The sequence below is a fragment of the Biomphalaria glabrata genome, chromosome 1 (assembly GCF_947242115.1).
Source record: "Biomphalaria glabrata chromosome 1, xgBioGlab47.1, whole genome shotgun sequence".
NCBI classification, from domain to species: domain Eukaryota; kingdom Metazoa; phylum Mollusca; class Gastropoda; family Planorbidae; genus Biomphalaria; species Biomphalaria glabrata.
Genome location: NC_074711.1, coordinates 76,435,852 through 76,462,970, shown reverse-complemented (window position 1 = coordinate 76,462,970; position 27,119 = coordinate 76,435,852). Strand labels below are relative to the sequence as shown.

Below are 27,119 nucleotides of genomic sequence, written 5' to 3'. Positions count from 1 at the left end.
CCTGCAATGCCGTTGACAACAAACTGTATTGACACTTGCCATTCCTTTGGATACATAAGCCTCATGGAGAAGGGAGTGGGGGTAACTAATATAGCTAATGCCCAGGCATTCATCTCATCTATATAGTCACTTCTGGACAGAGGGAGGCCATACTTTAAAACTTAAAATATAGAACTAATAATGAACAAGAACATTTCAATTCAAGTGTCATTTAAATATGAAGTAGTTAGATTCATTTAGAGGTAAGAGAAGAAAATTTAGCACAAATTTAAATCTCTTTCTGCTTCTTTTTGAAAGAATGTCTTCTAATTATAAGAAAGCCCAAAGTTGCATGAAATTATTAGAAAAATGGAATTGGTAGGCTACCTCTACAAAATCATCAAAAGGTGACTTTTATAAGTTATCAGTTGAATGAAAATATAGCATGAACTTGTCATCCATATTATTTTCAGCAACCATAAATATCTATTGCTTCAAAGAATCTTATACATGTCATTTACATTCACCAAACTCAAACATGACACATCCATCAAACACAAACATGTCACTCACATCAAAATTTAGTTCAACTATTTATATCTTATTCTCATCAAAGACAGTAATGGTTATTGCTAATTTATTAGGAACTCTATTCAGAAGGAGATAATGAGAGCGAGACTATCCTACGAAATATTTTTGATAAGCTCCAGGTGACAGTACCATTAATGTTGTGATTGAGAGGGTTTTTTATTCTTCTTTTTAATTAATATTGCAAGCTGCATATATTTTTTCTTTCACCTTTACAGATATATCCAAGTTCATGAGCACTAATTTTTTTTAAACATTGTGCAACTTGTTACAATGAGCTAGACTTATTCTATTTTGCCTCCATGTAATGAGCAAATAAATACTTCAATGTTATTCTTAAGTCAGATGGGTATCATGTGGTGTAAGTTCCCAAGAGAAGTGTAAGCAGTGTAAAATTTAAATCTCCTAGTTTCTACACAGATGTATAAATTAATTAAAGATAAATAGTTTTGTTTCCAGTAGATGTAGGCCTACATTCTTGAACTGTCAGTTTGAAAACCTATATATAGAGGAGAGAAGCTTATTTTAGGATCCAAAAAATCAGTCTATAATTTAATACGTTTCAAGCTATATGTTAATGCTACTAATGTGAATTTCTCATTTAATTTGGATTATAAATTATCATACATGATCTCTACATGAGGATTAAAATATTTTATTTCCTAAGGAGGAATTTTGTCATTTTGTCCACTAAATAAGAATCTCTGGCATACATTGGATATTGGGTCATCAGACTTCTGAAAATACCAAGACATATTCACCATTTAAATCCTTTGTAACAATGACGAAAAGAAATATGTTTACATTGAGCTCTGAAAGCAGTTTCAATAAGCATAATAGAACAAGGTTGAGTCATGTAATGTAAGCATCAATGTCTCATTAGACAGTTTACTTACTCAGGAGAGGTTTGCTTACACATTAGTTTCAAGAAGCTACAATAAATTTCCATAGTAATTTAAAATAGCCACATAAATTTCCCTTTGAAATTTTTTTAAAAGTCACATAAATTTCCCGTTGAACTAAAATAGCCAAAAAAGTTTAAATTAGAGTTCTCATTTCTTCTTTTTTATATATATATATATATATATATATATACACAAATATACACAAAATATATATTGGAGTTGTACCAGAGCTGAATTCCAGCCGATTACTGTCCCAGATATCCGGCCATTTTCATTAGTTAAAAGTATACTTTATTGCCTATATTTATATTGATAGTATAAAGTGGACATGGTTTAATTTATGTCTATTATAGTATCTATGCACTTAAATATTTAATGTATTAACATTTATATATATGTTTATTGTTCTAAATATATATATTTAAAATAATATTGTGTGCTTTAAAATGTATGAATATGTGCCCAACATCTATTATTGCAAAGACAATAAATAATAATAAATAGTAACAATTGGTAGGTAGGCGTAGTTAATATATATGAGGGTGCTTAATATTAATAGAAATGAAGCCTATGTTATAAATATGTATGTGTATTGTATGCATGGTGTGTTCACATGTTGCTATGCCATTACGTAGCAGCGATAGCTGTCATGTGCTAGACTACTGTACACATTGTTAATGTCTGTTTGTCTTGGCATTGGACTGTTAATGTTAGTCTTATTAACTAACACTGATCAATTGTCAGTCTAGGGCTGCAGAGAAATATATATATAATATTAATGTTAGATTTACAAGTAACACTGACCAGTTGTCAGTCTAGGGGTGTGGATATATATATAAATGATATTATATTATTTATTATATATTTAAGGGCAGATTAATTATTATTAATTCCACTTTTATTGATATATTATTGAAATTAAGTTATAGGGCTATATATTGTGAACTCCTTCATGGTCAAAGAAGAGCACATTTTTCATTTACTATGAGCACGAAGATACTGTAAAGTTCAAGCCTCACTTTAAAAGGTCGGCCTCACACATGGCATGGCTAGGTTTGGTCAGTTGCAGAAAGACCTGCTTCTTCTCTCAGGTTTTTGTTAAGTTCAGCACTCTTTCATGCTGGCCACTCTCCTTGCTTTGTATCTCGTGATTCCGACACTCATAGCTTCACGCAATGGAGCAATCAACAGCTAGTGCTTTTATAATGTGTGTTCAATTTTTTAATGATTTCAACTTTTGGATTAAAATGTTTTGAATTCCTGAAGGAATTCCAAGGAATTCTGTTACTTCTTCCCCTAACCAAGTCTCTCTTGCAACACATTGAACTTTGGATCATCAGACATAGTTTCTGAAAATACACAGACATAGTTTCTGAAAATACACAAACATATTTTTTATTGCACTCTATCCAGAAGAAATGAAGAAACTAATATTAAACAGAATAAATGAGAAATGGACAAGCTCTCATCCGAATCACAAGAAAGATGACGCTTATTATAAGCCATCCTGACAAGATCATCTAATCTTTCCCCTCAGAACCGGATACACAACAGAATGAGACAACATATGTTCTGGAAGCTCAAAATTGAAAATAGTGAAATCTGCCAATGTGGAGTGTCACCAGAGAATGCTGACCATGTCCTTCAATACTGCATTCTTTATCAAGATGCCCAAACAAGACACTGGCCCAACACCCCTATAGAAAGAAAACTATATGGAAAGCTCCCTGAATTGGAAACTACTGCCCAATTCATCTCATATATTAGTCTAGTCAACTAAATGCTCCAACATAATAATGAGAATGAGGAAGAAGAAGAATCAGATATAGTTTCTGAAAATATGACATATTATACACTGGCATATTACCCACCAATTCCATCATTACCTTTATGTATACACTATTCCAAAATTAAACAATCATTTTTCATTTACAATGTTTTCTAGCAAAAGCATAACAAATGGAAATTTGAGGCTAACCATCGAGTACTGCATGATGCTTTTCTTGTAAACTTAAGATTAAAGCATAACACTTGTTCTTCTGGTCATCTCATTAGCCTTGGAACAAGAAAATATAATATAGGCTGTTTAAATATAACTTTAAAAAATGGTAATTGTTATGCAGAATTTTTTGAGTAGCCTACCTGGTCAAGATATTAAAAATTAGTGGAGTTGACTTGGTACTGGTTAATATTGGACTTGTAGCATTCTCTAGGCGAAACTGGTGAAGTCTTTTTCTAGACATCTGCAAAATAGCAAGTAAGAAGTAAGTTCTACATTTCAGAAACTATATTTATAAAATCAAATTTTTATGGAAGAGAAGTTCAAATATTAAATATATAGAATGATGTGATGCCATCTTTTGAGGACTTGTGTATGAGGACACAGAAATTAAGCTTAAGCCAAGCAAATCACCTACTTGTTCATAGAAAAATTGTCCCATATTTCACACATTTAAAGCAGTTATGATCATATTGAGCAATAACAATATCAATTGCTTGTTTAGGAACATATGCTACCTACTAGAGATGTTGTGAGTATAGCACCATCTTTTATAACTTTCCTCATCCTTCCCTTGTTGTCTCCCTTTGACAAACCACCAAAAGTTATAATTATGTAATTTAAAAAAAATCAATTGAACTTTACCATGTTTTCTTGCCCTATTTATATCCCATTATATATTCTATTAAATCTTTTTACTTATCAAATCTAATACTGTAATACCTCAATTGCCACATATGTTTCTTTTTCATATCAGCTTTCATCCTCTCATTACTTATCTTTATGTACCATCTTTCATCCCATCAATATTTCACTTTCCATATCATCTTTCATTCCATCAATTTTTATCTATATAATAATTCAATGTTCCGTCCATTATCAAGGTTCTATCTCCAATTGCTTTACCTTACACGCTATATTATTATGGCAATAATACCTTTACTTGCAATGTAAAAAACAAAATATATCCAAATATTTACTAGTTTTTACTGCTGTCGTAAAAAATGATTATAACAATTTAATGTAAAAAAAAAAAGATTAAGATGAAATCATCATCCTATTCCTCACGTTTTTATTTTTTTAAAAATATAAAAATTTTCATTAATTCCTATATATTAAGTCACAAACACTCCATTATTAATAAATTGTTTAGTCAGATTTCAGCAATTTTTCTCATGATAAATTTCATCTATTGGTAATGGCCATTTTAAATGTATAAGTATTCATTTTTGGGGATTTTTCAAATATAAGAAATTGTTATATTATTGTTTCCAAATGATAAAAAGTAAAAATTGTTCATTATTTGAAAATACTGTAAACTTTATAATTAAAAAAAAAAGATTAATGCATTTCATTTGGAATACATTTTATAGATTAAAATTATCTTAAAACTTAACTATGATGAAAAACTGTTTCTATAAAATCTAATCTGTCACTACTAAAGTTCAACAATTTTTCTCTGCATTCAATCTTTATTCTAATAGATCTTGCAAAAAAAAATTGAAAAAATATACATTGACTTACAGATTTTAAAATATATATTGCAGTTCTGTTTATTCAAATGAGCTAATAATAAAATTCATGATAATTTTCTTGAAGTTTAGATCTGTACAGTTTATCATATTCCATGTACCAGTAGGCCTAAAGTGAAAATTCAGTTGCTGTAAATCTTTTGGAATGTAATTTCTTGAAAAAAAAAATACTTAAAAAATCTTACAACATTTTTGTTCACAGGGAACTAAGAATAAAACATTTTCAAACAGCGAATTGGCAAAATTACAATATCTGCTCAATGATGAGAAATCTATTACTGATCCTGAAGTGAAGGCATCATTGAATAGTATATTAGAAGAACTTAACGAAGAGGTAACAATTTTATTATTTGAAATAAAAACAATATAGTTTAAAAAATAATCTCTTGGCAGAAGATTTTAAACAATAATTGATAAGTATTTTTTAAAGGTAAAAAAATAAATAAAAAAGTAAGGTTTAAGAAAAAACAATTTATTTCTATCGCCATTCCATATCAATGAATAATTTACTTCATAAAATAGTATTAAAGTTTGTTTTCAGAATAAACAATTGTTTCAAAAGTATATCTTTTATTTTAAACATTAGAATGATGATATTTAGGTAAGTTTTCATATGGATTGGGTAAAATTTGTATTGAAATGTATATACTTAATCTAAATTGTATATTTCTAATTCTTGGAAAGATTTTTTAAAAAAGACTAAAAAAAAAGAATTTATATGAAATCAAATTTGCCTCTATTTGGTGAATGATTGACAATGCTTTGGATTAGGTGTTTCTTTTACCAAGCATTTTTCATTTAAGGTTTTTCTTCAATATTTGTTAGAATGAATGAATAGATGTTGAACAAATTCAATCACTGCTCTTAATTAATAGTCTATACATCTTGGTTTTGTTACAATGTTTCAGGTCATGGCTAACTAATGGTTTATTATAACTTTATAAAGTTTCATTGGTTTTGAGACTTTCTTCTTACAAGCTTTAGTGATCATTACTGACTATAAAATGCTATGGTATTAAAAATTAAATGTTTTAAAATAAAAATTTATTCGTAGTATCTTACAAAAGCAGACAAGTCAATTATTTTATAATAATTTTTACTTTTACAAGTAATAAGAGTTTGATCTTCTTTATGTCTATCACTGTCTCATTTTATTTTATGATTTAGTATTTTTGCTTTTTAAGGTCATTGTTGGGAAAAGCTATTATCTTGTTTTTGTACTGTCAGTCTATCATGTTTACATCTATAAAACTAAAAACTTAAAATCCAGTTTAGCCTATCATTATTTTTAAAATATGCCTTTTGGATGTATTGTTTACACTTTTTTTTTTAGATAAAAAAAGTTGGACAGAAAAGTCAAAGTTAATTTTGTGTTACTAACAATCTTATTTCTTACACATTGTGTCTAATTGTAATTCTGGTGAGACCATTGACAATAATGTGTTACACATTTTACTCATAGGAATAACAGCTACTTCACCTATTTATGGTCTTCCAAAGATTGCTATATTTTTGTAAATCTAATTATGCAAATATGTATAAACTATTTTTTTAACAATTGAAAAAGTTCAATTTATAAGAACATTATTTTGATCCAGCGACCTATGCATTTGCCAAAAAAGTATATTATTCAATTTTAAAATTGTTGAAATAAAAAAAGTTTGCCTTTTCTTTTGTCCACAGTTGTCAGCTAAAAGTGATTCAAAATCTTTAAGAAACTTTTCAGAACAAGTCAATGTAAAATCTGTACAGGAAGTTTATTTGACTTTATTAAAGAGAATATAGTGTTTACAGTTGAGTTTCAATTTTATTTTAAGTTTACTTTTATAATAGAGCTAACAAAGAAGAGCACAACAACATCATTAAAATAAAGTGGCTATCAAATAGTTCTTGTTGACTTGTACATTGGAGTGGAAATTAAAATGTTGGACAATATCGTTAAACTAAAAAGCTTAACTCTTTCTCTACATAATTATTTTCCTAGTTCTGATAGTATTATTCATTTTGCTAATTTGTATTTCACTATACTGTTATGATTAAACTTCAATAACATTTTTGTTTGTTATCAGAAAATGTTATATTTGGTATTGAATTATATGCAAGCTCTTTTTACATAACACAAATTAAAGTTTATAAATCCAAGAATCAGTTTAGCTTAATGGGGTCAAATCAACGTTGGTATCATCAATTAGGAGAGAAAGAGTTAAATTATGAAATTCATGTTCAATAAATAATAAACCATATGTCTTGAAAAATAAAGATAAATGACTACAGTAATGTTAACACAATGAAACTATGACAGTCCCATGCTACTTGACTTTTAAAGACTTGTTGCTATTTCTTTTTGTATATTTCAGATATCTATATTGTTTTTTGCAGGATTATACAAAATATATAACAATACATAAATAAATTAATAAAATTTAAAGTCACTGTTTCCCTGATTGCATTTAAAACTTTTAGTATCCAATGTTCATTGTTAAGATTTATTGGTTTCCTTTAAAATGATTTAACAGTTCAGACCTAATCAACTAATGTGGTTTGCTAAGTCTAGAACAACTCTTGACAAATCAAATTTTAAAAAATCAAAATTACAAAAATGTGAAAGTCTGCTTCACTTTCTACCTCTTAAAATATTTCATTGAAACAATTAATGCAATAGTGTTCTCATTTATATTTATTATCAAAATATGGACATTTTGTCAAGAGTATTCTGTCCTGATTTTATATGTTAACTTACTTCAACTGTATTATTTGGTTAAAAATGTTTTTGTTTTTTTAAAGTGGTTTAAAAGGATGTTGATGTGATACTTTCTAATGTTAATATTGAATCTGTGATCACTATATATATATATATTACTTAGACATTTTTAGCCACAAAGTTTTCATGGCTAAATATTAACAATTCTTATTTTAATAAAATTATTTTCCTAAATCTAGACAAACAATTACATTGAGAGTGCTCTTTAAATATGGTGCAAGACTTTTATTTTTTATAATTTTTTTTGGTTCTGGCTTTGATTTTCTTTTACAATTTTATCTTAAAAAGGAACATAAAGTTTTCTCGATTAAATTTAAATGTGTTTTAGTTCTCTTTTTATTTATATGAAAGTACAAGAAAATGAATATTTGTTATCTTAATTGACTAAAAGTCTACAGTATTTGTTTGTACTGCATTTCAGAGTAATGTGCAAAGATTTTATAATAAAATATATGAACTTAATTTTTTGTCAAACATGTTATGGGTGTTCCTGCTAAAAGAAAATGAATATAATAACAGATAAAAATATGCATTGTTCCAAATATTAAAGTCTTAAATATTTATTTTAACAATTTGTGATCTGTCTACATAGACATTTATAAAGCTTTCATTTAATATTATTATTTTAGTTACTATATTCAAGAAATAAAAAAAGAATTAAAATATTTTAGCATACATATACATTGGATACATTCAATTAGTACTATCCACAAATAACCTTTTCAATCTTATTTTATCTTTTTTTAGTAGAAGTTTTATTTACACAAAAATGGATCTACTTTTTAAATGACACTATTTGAAAGAATAGATATTATAAGACAAACTCATTAAAAAAAAAGGCACCATTTGTTTCATAAGTAATCTTTTTCCTGTATATACCAAAACAAACTAGTGACTTTCTATCGTTTGATTGCATAGTATGAGAAGGAGATAAAATATAGGATATTGCACACAATATTTAATTGAAGACTGTTTAACTCAAGCTGCATTGTGTTGTTACATTGGGTATATTTCCACTTGATGTGTATTTATTTTTTTTGTGTGTAGTGAACTAATCTGGTGTGTCCAAATGTCGTGGTGTCCAGGTCAGCTAGTGTGTGTGTGTGTGGACTGTGTTATTGTGAATCATTTGGTCTTTCTTGTACAATAAAGCCTAAGGCAAAGTTTTTTTTTTCATGTAGTGTTTTATAAGGTTACTACAATTGATTGTACAAGAATCTTGTGGATAAATGGTGCTTCAAGTATGAATCGATTTCTAAAAACCAGAACAATTGGTAGTGAATCCTAATGATATGGACGCTCAAAGGATCTGGAAGCACTGGCTTCACACATTTGAAAATTTTGCATTAAAACTAGCTGTGCCAGAAGGTGAGAAGTTCGATCAACTATGTAACTTTATCTCACATGGTGTGTATGAACTGATATCTGACTGTACTGATTTTGAAACTGCTGTAACTACACTAAAAGGACTCGATGTTAAAGAAACTAATGAGATCTATGCTCGCTATCGCCTATCCAGTTGTAAACAGGAAACGGGACAGAGTGTTGACAAGTATATTCAGAGATTAAAATTACTGGCTAAAGGCTACCATTTCATGGCAGTTTCTGCCCTTGAAAACCAGAATGAGGCTGTCAGAGATGCATTTATTAGTGGCATGTCATCACCAGAGATTAGGCAGAGACTTTTAGAGTACTTATCTCTGGACCTCGCAAAGTCATTGCAGGTAGCTACATCTCTGGAGATGGCACAGAAACATTCTGTAGCATATAACTCGCAACAAGCCAATACCTTTCAAACAGCACAAGCACAACAATCCACTACATCGGAAATGCTGCACTGCTCTGCTGTAGAGGACAAGATTGATTAGCACCTGTTAGCATAGCTTCAGCTCAAGGGAAGTGCTAATATGTGGAGGTGTTATCCACTCTCGTAACAAATGCCCAGCAAAAGAGACTATCTGTAATAAATGCGGTAAAAGGGAAATTACAAAAGGGATGCAAATCAAAAGTTTCTACAGTTTACAGACCTAAATCTGATTCAGCAGCGTATACAATAACAGCCGCCTCTTCATTTTCTCTGTCTAGTGCTGTAATGAAAATACAAGTTAACAACATTACACTTGATACATCAATACAGGTAATTTGGACAGTTACATTTCTGCTTTGGCTGTTGGAAAGTATAGATTTAGAACTTTTCACTCATCAAAACTTATATCTATGTCCAAAATGAACCTAACATGTTATACTTGTGGCCATGTTAATGCTGACATTAAGAGTAAAGGCTCCACTTATAAAGACTTCAAGCTACACATACTTGACAACATCTGTGCGGATGTGATATTAGGCTATGACTTCCTTGAACAACATGAGAGTGTACATATCACTTTTCAGGGGCCTAAACCAACAATGGTCTTAAATGGCGTGACAGCTGCTAATGTCAAACCCGCTCCTCTTTTCCAAAATATGCTTAAAGAGTGTCGACCTATCGCTACAAAATCCAGACGTTATTCTGCAAATGACATTTTATTCCTCAATTCAGAGATTGACAGACTCTTGAAAGATGGCATCATTGAGCCCTCGTCATCTCCATGGTGCGGGCTCATATATTAGTAACAACTAACGAACGACACAAACAAAGAATGGTAGTGGACTACAGCCAAACTGTTAATCGGTTCACACTTCGGGATGCATATCTTTTACCCCAAATTGATGATATGGTCTCTCAAATAGCTAAATACGAAATATGTAGTACCCTTGATCTTTGCAATGCATACCATCAGATCCCTCTAAGGAAGACTGATCGCCCTTATACTACCTTTGAAGCTGGAGGAAAATTATACCAATTCTTTAGGATACCCTTTGGAGTAACTAATGTGGTAGCCTGTTTTCAATGGGAAATCGACAAGATCATAGAACAAGAGCCACTGAAGGGTACATATGCTTACATTGACAACATCCTGCTTAAATTTCTTGGGGCTATAAAAAAAATATGGAACTCTTAATGAGGAAAAGTGTGCATACCCTTCATAATGTGATGATTGAGCAGATTCTGTCTTACATGAACCCAAATCACACCACTATAAGTAAAGCACAGAAAACAAATCTAATTGAAATTATTATTAATTAAATGAATCCAATAAGAATAATTAAAAGTGTGAATCACAAGATTGAATGTGTATGAAATAGATTTCTTCATGTAAAATAGTCATTAATTCAATGAACAGGAGCAATAGAAAGAATCTCACACCATGTTTGCAATGGAAAGAATCTCACACCATGCTTGCATTTCCTAATATATCATTTTACAAGTCTGGTGTATTCTGGGATGTGACAAAACAAGCTATTTTTTTTCTAGTGCTAGAATACATTAGTGAAGGACATTCTGGTTGCAATTATGTCAGTGGTAATCAAGGTTAGGCCGTTGGCACTATGCCTACTTTGTGACAAATATCTTGCAGTTTATATAGGTAAAATAAAATGTATATATATACAAAAAATATATAATACAAATATACAAATATAAAATGTATACATATACAAAAACAAATCAATTTATTTCTCATAATAGAAAATAAGTAGAACAGTCTAATTGATCTAGAATGTGTCCAATCTCAATTAACACAAGCATCAAGTACATTCTTATTCTTTTGACATGAACTAATTGCTCTTAAAAAAAATTCAATTGATCTATTCTATTTCAATTTACAAACTAAGAATTTTGCAGGCGAAGTTGGGTGATAATATCAGCTTGCTTTGCAACTAATTGTTTCAACTGTAAAAAAAAAAAGATATATATTTGGATTACATAAATGTGAAATAATGCAATAATAAATTAAAATAAATTATTTATCACTTGGATGTATAAAAAAACCACCTCTAGAAAATTATATTTTAAATTGGTCATATATCAACACTTGCCTCTGTATTCTCTTTTTCCAATTGTTCTATTTTTGCTTTTAACTCTAAAATAGTTTCATCCTGTTAAAAACAAAAGCTCATATTTAATCCTGTAATTTCATATAACAAATGAAGATAAAAGCATGTGTAACAATTGAATAACTTACATTAGCTGTTGGTATGTGAAGTTTCAAGTCAGGAGATCTGTCCTTGATCTTATCTACTATTTCAGTCATTGCTGGCAGTGGACAATTTTCTAATGCCAGTGGTGTTATTGCCTTATCACACATGGAGACTTGATTGAATGAAGATGGAATGGGAATGTATTCAGCATTGTTGAGTTCCTGTGTGTTAAACACTATAGCAAATTAATGGTAATTAGGATAATTAAGTATTAAGAAAATGAAATGTAAAACCTACCCAAAAAAAATCTTTTAATACCAACCCTTACTGAGCTCCAAATTTATAAGTGTATAGCACTCAACAATTATTTTTTTAAAATTAAATTATGTGTTTATAAACAAGACTTACACAATTTATGCACAAAAGTACAATTATGTATTGTCAATACTTAGTACAGCACTAGACTGCTATCTAGTTAGATATTTCTCTTAACACTATCACAAAATAAAATATAATAATCAGAAATACTGCCAGTAGACATACTACAGGAATGACTTGGACCAAATGCTATTTGAAAAGCGATTCCTAAAAGCAAACAATAAAAACACAACTAGGTCCACAAAATATTTAACTTCCCAACCAAACAAAAGATCATTTGCACCAATGGAGGCATTAAAAATTCCATTCACATTTTTACAAATCCTCTCAGCTGGTCATGTGGTTTGTGCTATCGATTGTCACAGTGCTTTTTTTTTTTTTGTAAAAAAAAATAGGTACAGGTATTCAGTGATGGATTGCCTAACTTTTAACTTCTAATAAATTAATAAAGAAAAGTAATAATTTTTCACAACATTGAAAAAGGTGATGGTACCATCACAAAAAAAGCATTGGATTGTCATCACAATGGTCCCAAGCTTGAGCATGCTCAATTTAACTCTGCTGCCCTAACTTCAGTACCTCAGCTAGCCATGTCGGCATACTGCTCTCCATACTGGGACTAGCTGAATTGGGATGAGATACTGGAGGGGAAAAAACATCAGCTGAATCATCTGTGTGACTGTCATAGCCAGCAATATCATCTGGTAGCACAAAGTCAGAGGATGAATCATCAGAGAACTTCTGATTTGAGACTTGTTGTTGACACTCTGGTATGGAGCTTATAGATCCTCCTACACCATGAAATAGCACTGAAATAGTTTCAAAGACAAATATATAGGAACAAAACATAATTTAAATTGTTTTATCAAAATTTACAATTTAAAGATTAAGTACAAAAAATATGATAAAAATGATATATATATAACAGTAATAGCTGTATTTTTTCTATATATATATGTATATTTTTATATAGACAAAATATCATTATATTTTGGCTTTCATAAGTTATTGTGATCTAAATTCAATTATTCTATAATGAAAGATATTAATATTAAGATAAATTTACAAACACTGCAATCACACACAAATAAAATCAAACAATAAAGAGTGAGTAGACAATTTAACAACAACACAGTTAACCTTTGTCTCCATCGTTTCCTAGGACTAATCAATTTAAAGAAATGTTGGTCAATAATACTTAGCACTCACAAGGTCTCTAGTTAATTAACATGATTAAAAAGTATGACTTCTAGACATTAAAATATCATATTTCATTAACATATTGAGTTACTTATTGAATTATTGAATTCAAATTAATATTTTAAAATTAAAAAAAACAATTTTATACTTACTTTTAGGAGAAGATACCCTTGATTTTAAAGTCTTTTGGTTCAGTACTTTCTCTGTCAATTGATAAAATATAGTTAACACTATAAGAAACTAAAAAAAAAATTGCTCTTTCATTGGTACATAATCATCTATCTTATAAATTACAGTCATATCTTTAAAAAAAAAAAGAGATAATTTCTATCCCATTTCATCTTTTTGATTGTTCTATGATGTGTTTGAGATGTTCTTTTTCTCATTATCTCCTGCAATATAGAGATTCACATAGTACTTCCATCTATATAACAGATAGACATTTAGGAAGTAGAAAGTCAAAAGAGTTAAGCAACATTAGGCTACAAGAATTCCAGTGTAATAATTTTTCTTAGAGCAATCCAAATTACATAGGTATCCATCCTTAACCCTTAAAGTGCTGAGCTGTTTTACAATGAGTGCATACAAAAAGGAATTACAATTCTTATGTTTTGAGGGTAAACTACCACACGCGCATTAAGGGTTAACTCATTTTGGTTGTTGTAAGAATGTTAGCTACACATTTGAAATGTTTAAAATTGTAAGTTATCTCACTTTAAGTTATCTCACATTATCTGTTTCTCTCCCAATTGACTGTGCAAATATATATATATATAACCCCATTAAACTAAATTGATTTATTTTAGGATCTATAAACTTAAATTTGTGTTGTGTAAAAAGGGCATTCATTCCCTTATAATTTGATACCAAATATAACATTTTCTGATAACACACAAAAAAGTTATTAAAGTTTAATCATAACAGAATAGTGAAATACAAATGAACAAAATAAATATTTCTATCGGAATGAGTAAAATAATTACGGTGAGAAAGAGTAAAGTTATCTTACAGTAAGTTATCTCCCATTAAGTTATCTCAAAGTAAGTTATCTCCCAGTAAGTTATCTTCCATTAACCCTTGCTAAAGCTTCAAACCATTTAGGATATTCACATTATTTTTCTAGTGAAAATCATCTTTGACAGCTTCTCTTAGTGTGTAAATTTACAAATATTCTTAACACCAAGTGTTTACATCCCATTAATTTCATTACATCACATACCTGCAATGATTAAAGTGTTCCAATGTCTACAGGACAAACAAGACACTACATGCATAGATCCAAATATAGGTCGTGGAATAGCAGTACACATAGCCTTTGGACCAGAGCCCTGCTCTGAAAACATTCCACCAAGACGTCCACTATCTCCGTTGCCCCATGAATAAACATGATTCTCTAGGTGTAAAAAGGAAGCAAAAATTTTCCAAAGTAATTTATATGAATTTTGAAAAATCTTTACAGTTTAATAAGTAGTATTATAATGCTCATCTGCTGTAAATCATACCAAATATAAAAATGAAATTGTTACAGATATGTTACAAAAATCATGAATTAAACTCAGTAAAAAATCATCTTTATCATCAAATTCTGTTGTAGCTTAAATCTTTTAAAGCTTAAAGGTTCTGGTAAACAAATCATGTAGTTGGCTGTAAGAGATCTACATGTTTGCTTTAATAGAGATGAAAAGCAAGTGACTTCTCTGACCTGTTGATAAGAATTCATAAAAATTGTGAGGTCAATGAAAGAACAAACTTAAAAAGATTTCGAGCTGCAGGAACCAACAGGCCCCTATAATAGCTTGATGTGGCCTTAGTCTCTTTAATGGCAGAGGCTAGATCAGAGTTCTGAGACTCCATCAGCTATTTAAGATTTTTCCTAACTACTTATCTTCTTTTAACTTTTGGAAGGGCATGATAAACTGCCTAGGCAGTTTGATGAGTGATACTAGCCTGCAGTGCAAGTCAGACAGTTTGCTATAAGTCCAACTTATGAGACATGAAACTCACTGATTCATCAACAAAGTGTCGCAACATTAGCCTTATATAATTACATTTATTGGCATGACAATGATGATATTAACTTTAGGTGGCTGGTGTGGTGCAGAGCTTTGTACATTGTATAGCATGTAATTTGACTTTGTTTAAACAGAATAAAAGAGGAACATAATGTTGAAGCAGTTTTAAGAAAATAAATTGCTTATATTACAATTGAAGAAGCAGTATATATTACCATTGGTTGCTACAACAGTAAATCCATCCCCACAAGCAAGTTGCTCAACTTTCTGACCAGCTAGAACACCACCCACTCTACTGACACCAGTGCGAGGCTTAAAGTCTCCTAAGCCAAGTTGACCAAATTTGTTAGAGCCAAACATATAGAGATAACCAAAACCTGAAGAAAAAAAAATTATTTATACGGTATTTATAAGGTGTTTATTTTTTAATTTCTTTTCAAAACACATCGTTGTTATAAACCACAGCACTTGAGCTATTGTTAAACATAGTATCTATTATTTAAAAAATTCTAAAATATAGCTTTTTAAAAATAAATTAAATAAATTTATTCAGGCCCCAATCAACCAGGAAAACCAGTTTAAGTATTTAATTAACTTGTACAACTAAATCAACATGTAGATATGTAAAGAAGGCAGAATCGTCTTCTCTTTTTGTAGGCATCTCTGAAATTTATAAGATGAAGAAAAAGTGATTGTTTACTTACTATCTACAATACCAGAATGAGTTTTCCCAGCTGCAACTAAAGTCACATTATAACGATTCAATGACTTGACTGTGCTAAAGGTGTGTTTGAAAGGAATGTCAAATGTCTGTTTCAGAAATAAAAATCTTTAATTTGACATTGTTAAAGTATTTTTCAGTCTTAAGCACTTTTAATTGATTTTGTGACTTCATTTTACAATAATTTAAATTAAAATTAAGCTTGCTGTGCTAAGTAAATTATGTCTAAAATCTTTTCTTAGTTTAAAGGCCACTAACTTGTCAATAAAATTAGCTTACTTTTGTTTTTCTCTTACGAAGACCTGAAGTTTCAGAATTGAATCCCAACTTATTATACTGGTTGCTTCCACAAGCTAAAAGTCTGCCACTGAAACAAATTAGAAATGAACTGTCGCCTCCAGCACATACATGTTTCACTTTTTGCTTGGCGGGAATCTCAACCTTAAAATATAATTACCATAATTTCTTGATCTTAACATCTTAGCTACAGAAGCATTGAAAGTTCACTTTAAACTTCACACTTCTGACAAAATTTGAATCATGCATTTCTTTATAAAGATTGCTGGAGAGGCAATAATACTATAATACCAAAGATAACTTGTTTACATTTGTCCAGTTCACAGAACAATTCACAACTTTTAAAAATAAAATGATTGTTTCAAGTGCAACATGTGTGCTAAAGTGCTAGGCGAATCCTGGTTTAAAACTGGGATTTTTTATTTTGGGATCTTTGGGCGGCTCTGAGTCCACCAAGCTCTAATGGGTACCTGACATCAGTTGGAGAAAAGTAAAGGCAGTTGGTCATTGTGCTGGCCACAAGACATCTTTGTTAACTGTAGGCCACAGAAACAGATGGCCTTTACATCATCTGCCCCATAGATTGCAATGTCTGAAAGGAGAACCTTCCTTTTTTTTTTCAATTGCAAGATACAAAAAAAAATACTTTCATAAAAAATTTTCAGTTGAACATTGCAATACATATTTTTTTTTTTTAAGTACGAAAACAAATAAGGCTGGTTTGCTTTTTATTTTAAAAATCTAGCAATTAAAAAAACAATTAAAGATATATAATTTTTGTCTTTAATAGAATCTTGACAAAAGAATAATTTGTGCTTACTTTCTGTGGTGTCTTAAAGTCATCTTCAGATCCCAGACCTAATTTACCTAAAAGAATAAGAAAGAAATATGTTTTACAATAATAGCTTCAAATACTCACATTTTTATATATAAACAAGATACATCAAATTTTTATCTTTATGGCTACAAACAAGATAGATTTATACAAAATAAATTAAAGCAGTTTCCCAAAAGAACTCCTTAAACAAAAAATGTTAACTATCAAACACAATGCTTTAGACTATTGTTGTAGTGGCAGAAACAGAAGAATTATTTAAACAAGACAACTGACCTAAATTCCCCAATGTACAATGACAAATTATATAAAGTATCTCTTTAAAAAAATTCTACTGTAAGTAACACTGCCATAGAAAATAAACTAGTCAGATACCAAATTCTCCAGATCCCCATGTGTAGACATCACCATACCGGGTCAAAGCCAAGACATGGGCATCTCCACATGCCACTTCCTGCATTGGATGGTCAGAGAAATAGTCAAGTAGCACTGGCGCTAAGACTTCTTCCTCATCTCCTCCTAAGCCTAAACAGCCATAGTAGTCTGAGCCAAAGGCATACAAGCCACCATCATCTGTCGAGAAGAGGAGGGTATGTACTAAAAAAAAAGATACACTTGCATCAACTTATATAGGGGGGGACTGGTCATATGGGCATTCAGGCAATTACCTGGTGGGCTGGCACCCAATTGGCTGGTGGGGTTGCTGCCTAATATGTCCTTTGAATGACACCAGAGCTCATAAAGCTATATTTTCTTGTAAATGGGTTCCACATGTTGGACACTTGCATAGTGTTTTATTAAAAATCTTATGTTTTTTTTATTTATTTTTTTTTTACAGTGTATACTAGCTTAACACATTGCCCTTAATGATGGAACAGCCTATCTAAAATACAATAAATTATGAAGTGTAGGGAATAATACTGCAAGGTGCAGAACTTAGTTTCATTAGTGAATTGTATTGGCATTGCACAATTACATATAATGTTTTTTCCATTGATGTGAGTGTTCAGTTTTTGATGCTCTATCAAACTTAACATACAAGAACAGGTACCAATGGATGCTCATCAGAGGGCATAAATTAATGGCCTGTATGGCTTTTCCATATATGATATATTGTTAAATTGTTATAAACTTGTTTCCTGGCCTAGAAAAATCTATAAACAAATATTTCATTGTCTTGTATTTTTTTATGACGTAGAAAGAAAATTACTTTGTTTTAATATTCTATGTAGTTCTAGTTACTTGTTTGATGTTTTTTACATTGAAATGACCTTAATTTGACAGAAACTCTACTTTTTTTTTCACAAATAAAACACAAGTCTATAAAATCATTGTAGTTCTCTTTTCAAATGTAAGAACTATTTAGATATAGAAATCATGAATAATTTGAGAGTATTATCATTCTCTTCTTACCAGTGACACACAGAGTGAAGTCTTCACCACAAGCAACTTGCTGGACTTGGACTCCAAGTAGAGCATCCACCCTGTGAGGAGCTTTATAAGAAGCTAAGTCACCATGACCTAATTGACCCACCATTGCAACACCACCTTGTAAATTCTTAAAACAAAAAAAATGTAAAGGTCAACATTTTGCATCTTGATAAGAATCCTGTTTTACATACTAAAAAATTTATATACAAAGATACTGTACATGTATACAAGAAAGTACTACATATATCAAATCAGTTTCATTTAAACACACAGGCTTAAAGATAAAACTTATAGCTAGCAATTTAGTAGTACTTTTTTTTAATCTTTAAAAATACAAATATTAATTGCTTACTGCCCAAGTGTAAAGTTCCTTCTCAAAAGTTATAGCTGCAAAGTGGCTGTGCCCTGATGCTACCTACATAGAAACATAGGATGATTTTATTAGCAGCCACTGTAACTGAGACCTGATGAAGCAAACAAAATATGTTCATGAACAATGCAAATATCTCAGATGATGTGCACAAATTAGATCTTCTTCTCACTCTATAGTCTGAACTTCTCTCAACTATACTTTTGATGGCTGCTTGGTCATGTGGCATGCACTTCAAACTGTTGCCTTGAACATCCCGAGTTCCCTACCTGCTTCCATCCCCTGTGGTTCTGTCAGTGGTATGGATAAGAACATAATATTCTTCATTTCTGAAAGAACATCCATAACTTATCTTGTTTGGTATTTGTGGTCTGTAATTTGGAGGAAGCATTTCTACTTTATCAGTCTAGCACACAACAACAATGGCAATAAAATTGAACTTACTTGCATAGGACTTTTTTCCTTTGTAAAGACTTCTAATTTTTGGGGAGTTATCTTTCCGCCGCCCCACTGGTACATCTGACATATATGTATATATATAAATTTTTAATCTGTAAGAAATTCTTTAAAAAAAATTAAAATAGAATAAAATAGATTTGCAGAAATTATAATTGTTATTGATTTGAGTCTTCTGGTAATGCTATTAAAAATTGAAGTTATTAGTAATAAATATAATAATACAATTAATTAAATTTCTGTGACAATAAATTATATACAATAGAATGTTATTTATCCAGACATCAGTCAATGGGACCGCCTTTTTTTTCTTGTTGGATTCAAGCTCTGGCAGCAATGAAACGACTTTCCAATTTAGTAAGGCGAAAAACTCAGTGATTTTTTCTCTAAATAAAGATAGGCTACTATGTATAACTCTGTATATTTTACTTCAATTTTATGTTTATGTACAGTGCAATTTCCCCATATAAATTTTCTTTATAATGGTGACATGGACCTTTTATAATATCCGCAATCGGTTATCAGGAAAACTCTGCACTCTATCCAGAAGAATTGAAAAAATTAATTGTAAATAAAATAAATGAGAAATGGATGAGCTCTCATCCAAATCACAAGAAAGATGACTCTTACTATAAGCTATCTCGACAAGACCAACGTCTAATCTTTCGACTCAGGACTGGACACAACAGAATGCGACAACACATGTACCGGAAACTCAAAATTGGAACCAGTGAAATCTGCCCATGTTGAGTATCACCAGAGAATGCCGACCACGTCCTCCAAAACTGCTTTCTTTACCAATAGGCCCGTATAAGACACTGGCCCCAAAACACCCCAATAGAAAGAAAACTATATGGAGAGCTCCCTGATTTGGAAACCACTGTGCAGTTCATCTCATATATTGGTCTAGTCATCTGAACGCTCCAACATAACAATGAGAACAAAGAAGAAGAAGGTTATCAGGACAATATAGTATCTATGAAGACAGATCCCATTCCCAATTAATCTGGATAATCCAGGTTCTACTGTAGTCTACTGCAAAGGCACATACTATACTATCAATGAAACATTTTTTTTACTCAGGCAACTATTTTTTGGGGAGATTTTAAGATGATCACATGACTTTTTTTGAATATACTTGTTTTAATTATGGTATATTATGGAATAAAAATATGAAATAAAAACATAGACACAAATTAGTTCAATGCACACATAATTATACTAGTTTTTTCTATTAATATGTATATATGAATTTCATACTGTCTATTTTAAACGATGCTTATATCTCTCATTAAAAATTGAAAAATAAAATTAAAATGAATTGTTAAAGTCAAAACTTTCTTAAACTTCTATTTGGGAGTAATATGTGATAATATGATACATTTCAGTTACCTCGCACATTTTTGAAGTGACAACAGATACAACAGATGTGTAAGCTGCTGAAAGTCGAGCACGTCTTGAACTGGAGTTCAGCTCATACACTTTTTGCTCCATGCTAGCAAGATGTCTGACCATCAATGGAAGTGCTAAAATATCATCAGCACTGGGTCTGTCTTCTGGATTCTCAAAAAAAAAAAAAAAAAAAAAGATAAATAAATTACTAGTACTATTTTATTTCACTGTTCTATTAAGAAATAAGGAATGGACAGTCATGTCTATGGAAGACTCTAATCCTAAAACAGAGAGGAATGGAGAGAGTGTGATGACCCAATGGTCCAACATAATAAGAGACAAGTGAAGGTGAAATAGGATATAACTAAGAACCTGGAAAAAAAATTCCAGTGTCATATGAGTACAAGGATTTTTTAATCTACTATTGAGAGTTCAAATCCTAGTAAAGACTTAAACTTTAAAAATAATAATTTCAGAATCTTCTTTATCTGGTAATAACCTGACGCTTTTTATACGAATAAAGGTGGCTTGTAATTGAGCAGCAAAAAAAAAAACCCTAAAAAAAATAATAACTGAAGCATTGTGACTTTATATCAAATGCCCTAAAGATATAAAGCTTCAAAAAAAAAAGTTTCCAAACATATTTTTTGTTACAGTAAAATCTTATGGGATTACATTTGCAAGTGAGATGTTCAACAATGAATACAACTTTATATACTACCTTTTGACACCATTCAGACAAGGAATGAAAGAAAATTTTGTGAAGTGTGGAATAGAAGAACAGCTGCTTAGAAAGTATGAAGGAGCAAAGTCTTGCTACACAGTAGCAGTATGTTTCTTATCAAGATGGGAGGGCAGACATTTTTGATTGCATACTTTCAATTTGCTAATGAACTTGCTATGATAGTTAATAAATATGCAAAATTTTAAAAATATTTTAACATATATTTAAAATGCATACTTTGTTCAGCATGCTATCAACCAATGATCGTATATCATCTGAGTAAGTCTTTGACACAGCCAAAATTTCTCCCTTCACAACTTCTTTGGCAAGCTTCAATGGATTCTGGATTTACAAAATAAAAATTTATTTAACTCATAAAACTACCAACAAATAAATAGTTATTATTAGAGATTTAAAAAAAAGAGAAACTTACTGAAGCTTGGAAGGTTCTAGAGAGAGTCAACATTTCATATAAAACACATCCAAGTGCCCAAATGTCACTTTTGTTATTGTATCTTAAAGAAATCAATTCAAATAAAACAAAATACAATTCAACTATCTGATTTAAACATTTAACACGTAACTTCTGAGAGAATCTGGTGTGAATGTGTATTTTGTTTTCTATAGTTATAATATTTTATAGTAATGCTTTGTTGTGTGTAATGCACAAACTGTAAGACAATTTTCCTTATGAATAATAAAGATTATTAATATTATTATTAAAATTGGTGAAGACTTTAAACTCATAGTATGTTAATAATTTTAAAAACTAAAAAAAAAAAGCAACTATCAAAATATTCTTACCTTTCTCCCTGCATTAGCTCTGGTGACATATAATATGGTGTTCCAACCACCTGGTCAAACAAAATATTTTTTTTTAATATTAGCAATTAAAATAATATTAAAAAATTAAATATAGTTTCATATAAACAAATATATAAATATTTGGTCCATTTTTTTAATAGAATATTATAGTTACAGTCACCATTATTACAACTTCTTTGACAATAACATGAAAAAACGTTTTTTTAAAAAAAAGGACATTAAAAAATAGAAGAAAATATTTAGATTACTGTATCAGCCATTTGATTGGTTGGTTCTAAAAATCTTGATATACCAAAATCGCCTAATTTAACTAAGCCAACTTTTGTTAGAAATATATTTAGCGTCTTGATATCTCTGTAAAAAAAAGAATATATTTAGTTGAAACAAAATAATTTAAAATTTGTTTATAACAACAGATAATAAATTGAATAAATTTAAAGTTTAAATCAAGACTGATGCAATTTTTAAAAATATATATGTAAATATATATATATATATATATATATATATATATATATATATATATATATATATATATATATATATATTGAAACAAGCTTTGAATTTAATCCACACATTATATAGAGACAACATCAGTGACATTCCTATAGTTAGGCTGATATAATTTGTACCTACCAGATACCAGCATTTAGACTATTTATGAGCTAAAGAATATTCACTATAAAGAAATAAAATCGGATGTGAATCTAATGTTAAATATATATATATATATATATATATATATATATATATATATATATATTAAAACAAACTTTGAATTTAATTTAATTGTACCTGTGAATGATTCCATACTGGTGAATGTAAGCTAGTGCTGAAGACATTTGATACAAGTACCAGAGGATGTCCTTAAAAAAGATGGAAAAAGATAATTGTTTCAGAACATATACAAAAACAAAAGATACTGTCTAAGCTTTATCTGAGGGTACTTTAATAACAAGTTTATAAGCTTTCTAAAAATCATAAAATACAATTTTATACAAATGGCTTGAAAAAAGATTCAAGCAATGATCTTTGTACTCTTAAGAATTTTTGTCTTTGGTAAGTGAGAACCGGCTGATATACTTATTCAACAATAATAGAAATTCTACTCTGTTAAAGATTCTGAGAATTTGAGAAAAATATATCCTGATTGAGGTATTGAGTTTTAAACATCTAATAATGGAATTAGAAGTCATGCATTTAGAAAGTTAATAAAAATTTCTTTTAATGTGAAATACTAGCAACAAATACTTTCAAGCTTGGGATAAAAAAGAAGTAAAAATTTACTAAATAGATATATATTGTGATGTATTTTTGTGTGTGTACACAAATACATATGTATGTGTACAATCTCTAACAGCATGGTGGGGTAATGCCATCCTCTAGTACACATCTAGCAAGAAAGGTGTTGAGGAGCATGATAAAAATATGGAACTATTTTTTGTGTTAAGTCAATCAAACTTTGCAGCTAGAAAATGTGTCATAACTATCCAGCTTGAACTGGCCTATCTCAGATCAGAAACGCAGTATTGAATACTGTTTGTTTAGAGATTAATATCTTCAAACTCAATCCAATAAAATAAACATTCTAGTACTGAAGATAAGATATGATAAGTTTAATTTTATTGGTCCAAACAAATGGAAATTCAACTTGACTACAATTGTCCACTTCAGCCTAACTATAAGTGGGATAAAGGAGTTTTTAAATATTTCTGTTTTAGTCCTAATGGAGAAAAGACAACCACTTTGTCCAGATCTATGTAACAGTGGTTTAATGGGTTGCAGATTGTCTTTAAGAATCATGTGTGTTTTGGAAAAGCATCTTTCATGAAAAAGATTTGGTATCTGTTTTTGAATGGTATATTAACAAAAAACATAATCAAGTTTATAAATCATATAGGTATTAATGTAGTTTGACTGACTAAAGCTATTAATAATAAACAAAGCAAAGTGCATAAATGATTAATTACTGATCAAATGAAAACAACTAATGAACAATGACGCTGAAGTCTTGAAGCTGTTAAAGAACATTTTTCTTGATGATTACATTTATTAACTCTTTTTTTTTTTTCTAAAAACTGGTAAATTGTTTTCCCTATCTCAAACAGCTCCACATTCTGTAGCTGTACATTCGAGTGTGGCATAAATTTCATTTACATTGCAAATTTTAAAAATGTGAGTCTTACTTGTTCTGGCCATAACTTTGAACTTGAAATTATCTTATCGTATAATGTTCCACCTAAAAAGAATAATAAAAATAAATGATAGTTCGAAATAATTTATAGTTCATATACAATAAGTTACTTATATAACTGGATGTTTGTGTTAAAACATGAACACTTCATATCTATGTCTAAGTTGCCTAAAATCTATTTATTGAGTAAACATAACCCATATTTATGATTTATTATACGATATATTGCATTATACATAGACCTATATTACTGCAAAAAATTGTTTGGATGTAATTTTTTTTTTTAATTCCAAATTTAGTCATCACTTTATTCTGTGAAAATTTTCATATTGCCAAATTATTCACTTATCAAGTTTCTTACTGAGAACTCATATTTAGGCAGAAGAGTAATTAGGAATAATAGTATTACAGAAAAAAAAAACACAACAGGACAACAGAAACCATGATAAAAATTTAGATAAAAATGGAAATAAAAATTTTTGAATCACAATCAAAGTTATGAGAAGAAAATCAAGAAAAAAGGATCAGGAAAAAAGTGTGACTTACCATTGGCATACTCCATTTCAATAAATAACATATCTTCATCAACAAAGTGATTGTAGTAGCTAACTATGTTTGCATGATTAAGTAATGAAAGAATGTCAATTTCATTTTGTGAGTCACGCCTTTGTTTCTCATTAAGTCTAGCAAGATTGACTTCTTTCCACACAACCAGACTGCTATCCTGTTGTCAAAACATCAAAGTTGATTTTATATATATATATATATTCAGGGCTTTTTTTGCGACGGTACGCACCAGTACCACGTACAGGCACCTTTTTGAAAAAATTATTACTTTTCTTGTATTTGAACGTATATTGTTCATTTTTAGTAGTTAAAAGTTAGGTAATCAACTACTGAATACCGTCATATATATATATATATAATTAAATTGCTAAACTTAACAATTTACTTGTTACTTGATTATTTTTGAAGTGCATAAAGAAAAAGTAACAAAGTGAAATATCTTTTTAATAAGATACATAAAAATCTATATTCTTCTTTCAACAAAACTACTTATTTTTCAGTATAATCAATATATTTATTAAAGATTTTCATAATCCAAAAACACTAAAAGTTTAAATTTGTTAAAAAGAAAATACTGATTTTTAAAGCAAATTATTTTAATAAACCATATAATAATTGTTGTGCACTTTCAGCACTGTAAAAACAAATTTCTAATCTGGTAGCACTAAATTATTTTTATTAGTAAGACTGGCACCACAGATCTTTTCATGGGATGTCATTCACATTGTTAATTTTGTCTATTTATTTCAAAATATCTCCTCTTTTCATTTTCTTTAGGTTTCATTATACCACCTTCACATTTTTTTCATATTGCTTTACCTTTTTTAACCTTTGACCTTTACGTCATCTGCCCTCTAAATTGCAAGGTCTGAAAGGTACTTTACTGTTGTTGTTTTTTTAACCCTTTAAAGTATATTATATTGCTTAAACAATGCAAATAGAATCAAAAAATCAGAGTGTAAACAAAGAGCAGATTACTGTGATATAACTTTTAGAGTGCGAATCCCTAATAATTTTAATATACAATATAAATTATTATTATGTGCCTTTTGTTTCGCAAATTTTATTAGCATGTGTGGAGAGCAGAATTTTGTTTAACTTTCAGGTAATAAACATATTATATTATGATAAATGATGATTTATGGCTTTTCAAATCAATTAAAGCCTAGATCTATAAGTTACAATGTATAGCCTACACTAACATGATTATAATATTATGGTACCCTAACCCAATTTTAAAACATGATATTCAGCTCATATATTATGTAAAATATTTTTTAAAAAGTAATTAGTTTATTGAACTGCATTGCAGTCAGTGATGTTTGATTCCAGTCACATAAAATGCTGAGACTAAAAATTGGCATATATTATGATATATTAACTTATTATTAAGTGTTGACTTAAAATTGAAAGACTTATAGGCCTACTTCCCCTATACAATTTTTATATGTAGGCCTAGATCTATAATCTAATCTAGATCTATATGAATATTATTTTTATATTATATATAGATCTAGATCTAAATATATATATAAATTATATAAATAAATATAATAATTTATAATATATAGACGTCTATATAATATATAATATATATTAATAGTAATTATATTATAGGCCCTATTCATATTGGTATTGATTGTTTCATATTCTAACCTAGATTTAGTTTAGAAGCTTAGTGAATATATAAAAAGGGCATACTTCTGTTTTCTGGTAAAGAACAGCTTCTCCAAATGCACCACTACCCAATACCCTTACAAAAGTGTAAGATGAAGGTGTAGAAATTTCACTATCAGAATCTTCAGACGCCATCATTTTTTGTAAACAACCTGTTTCGACGGTCTGGAAACATTATCGATAAAATGGCCCTTTATTATTTTTAAATGTTTGTTTTGAAAATATGCATCACTGTGTTGAAAAAAAATGTTGTCCT

At 29.6% G+C, this 27,119-nt stretch overlaps 2 protein-coding genes across 9 annotated transcripts in view; one reads left to right on the top strand and one right to left on the bottom strand.

The window, feature by feature from the left end:
* Nucleotides 1-6,794, top strand: part of LOC106078663 (neuroendocrine convertase 1-like) — a 60,658-nt gene extending 53,864 nt beyond the window's left edge. For 2 of the 6 annotated variants that reach the window (XM_056015392.1, XM_056015403.1), the window contains exons 18-21: nucleotides 624-689; nucleotides 3,977-4,003; nucleotides 5,206-5,337; nucleotides 6,687-6,794. In XM_056015392.1, the coding sequence (XP_055871367.1) occupies nucleotides 624-689; nucleotides 3,977-4,003; nucleotides 5,206-5,337; nucleotides 6,687-6,788 (327 nt within the window). In that variant the 3' untranslated portion in view covers nucleotides 6,789-6,794. Of the gene's footprint in view, nucleotides 1-623; nucleotides 690-3,976; nucleotides 4,004-5,205; nucleotides 5,338-5,589; nucleotides 5,605-6,686 lie in introns of all 6 variants that reach the window. The other 4 variants (XM_056015431.1, XM_056015422.1, XM_056015414.1 and 1 more) reach the window with 4 other exon arrangements.
* On the bottom strand, nucleotides 624-27,022 carry LOC106078661 (serine/threonine-protein kinase Nek9-like). 3 transcript variants are annotated; one of them, XR_008775571.1, is made up of 26 exons: nucleotides 26,888-27,022; nucleotides 25,166-25,343; nucleotides 24,612-24,664; nucleotides 23,221-23,291; nucleotides 22,674-22,779; nucleotides 22,405-22,454; nucleotides 22,034-22,115; nucleotides 21,838-21,942; nucleotides 20,877-21,047; nucleotides 19,473-19,547; nucleotides 19,011-19,073; nucleotides 18,641-18,785; nucleotides 17,603-17,800; nucleotides 17,213-17,259; nucleotides 16,375-16,536; nucleotides 16,079-16,184; nucleotides 15,590-15,751; nucleotides 14,582-14,755; nucleotides 13,515-13,565; nucleotides 13,303-13,326; nucleotides 12,742-12,971; nucleotides 11,829-12,005; nucleotides 11,683-11,742; nucleotides 9,554-11,536; nucleotides 3,615-3,715; nucleotides 624-2,821 (listed from the first exon to the last, which is right to left on the bottom strand). XR_008775571.1 is itself a non-coding variant. In XM_013239618.2 (24 exons), the coding sequence occupies exons 1-24, from the start codon at nucleotides 26,999-27,001 to the stop codon at nucleotides 11,474-11,476; spliced, it is 2,667 nt and encodes an 888-aa protein (XP_013095072.2). In that variant the 5' UTR covers nucleotides 27,002-27,022; the 3' UTR covers nucleotides 5,206-11,473. The 3 variants fall into 3 exon arrangements, 2 of the variants coding, with proteins under 2 accessions (XP_013095072.2, XP_013095073.2); XM_013239618.2 differs by lacking the exons at nucleotides 624-2,821; nucleotides 3,615-3,715 and having other exon boundaries at nucleotides 5,206-11,536; XM_013239619.2 differs by lacking the exons at nucleotides 624-2,821; nucleotides 3,615-3,715; nucleotides 13,303-13,326 and having other exon boundaries at nucleotides 5,206-11,536.
* Nucleotides 27,023-27,119: the final 97 nt, after the last annotated feature.

Excerpts from the sequence above, each read along its gene's own strand:
- LOC106078661 (XM_013239618.2), bottom strand. The coding sequence starts at position 27,001 with ATGATGGCGTCTGAAGATTCTGATAGTGAAATTTCTACACCTTCATCT. Across the intron at positions 17,260-17,602 it reads ATGGGGATCTGGAGAATTTG|GTAAATTAGGTCTGGGATCT; the intron begins GTATCTGACTAG and ends TTATTCTTTTAG. Across the intron at positions 14,756-15,589 it reads TACTGTTGTAGCAACCAATG|AGAATCATGTTTATTCATGG; the intron begins GTAATATATACT and ends TTTTACACCTAG.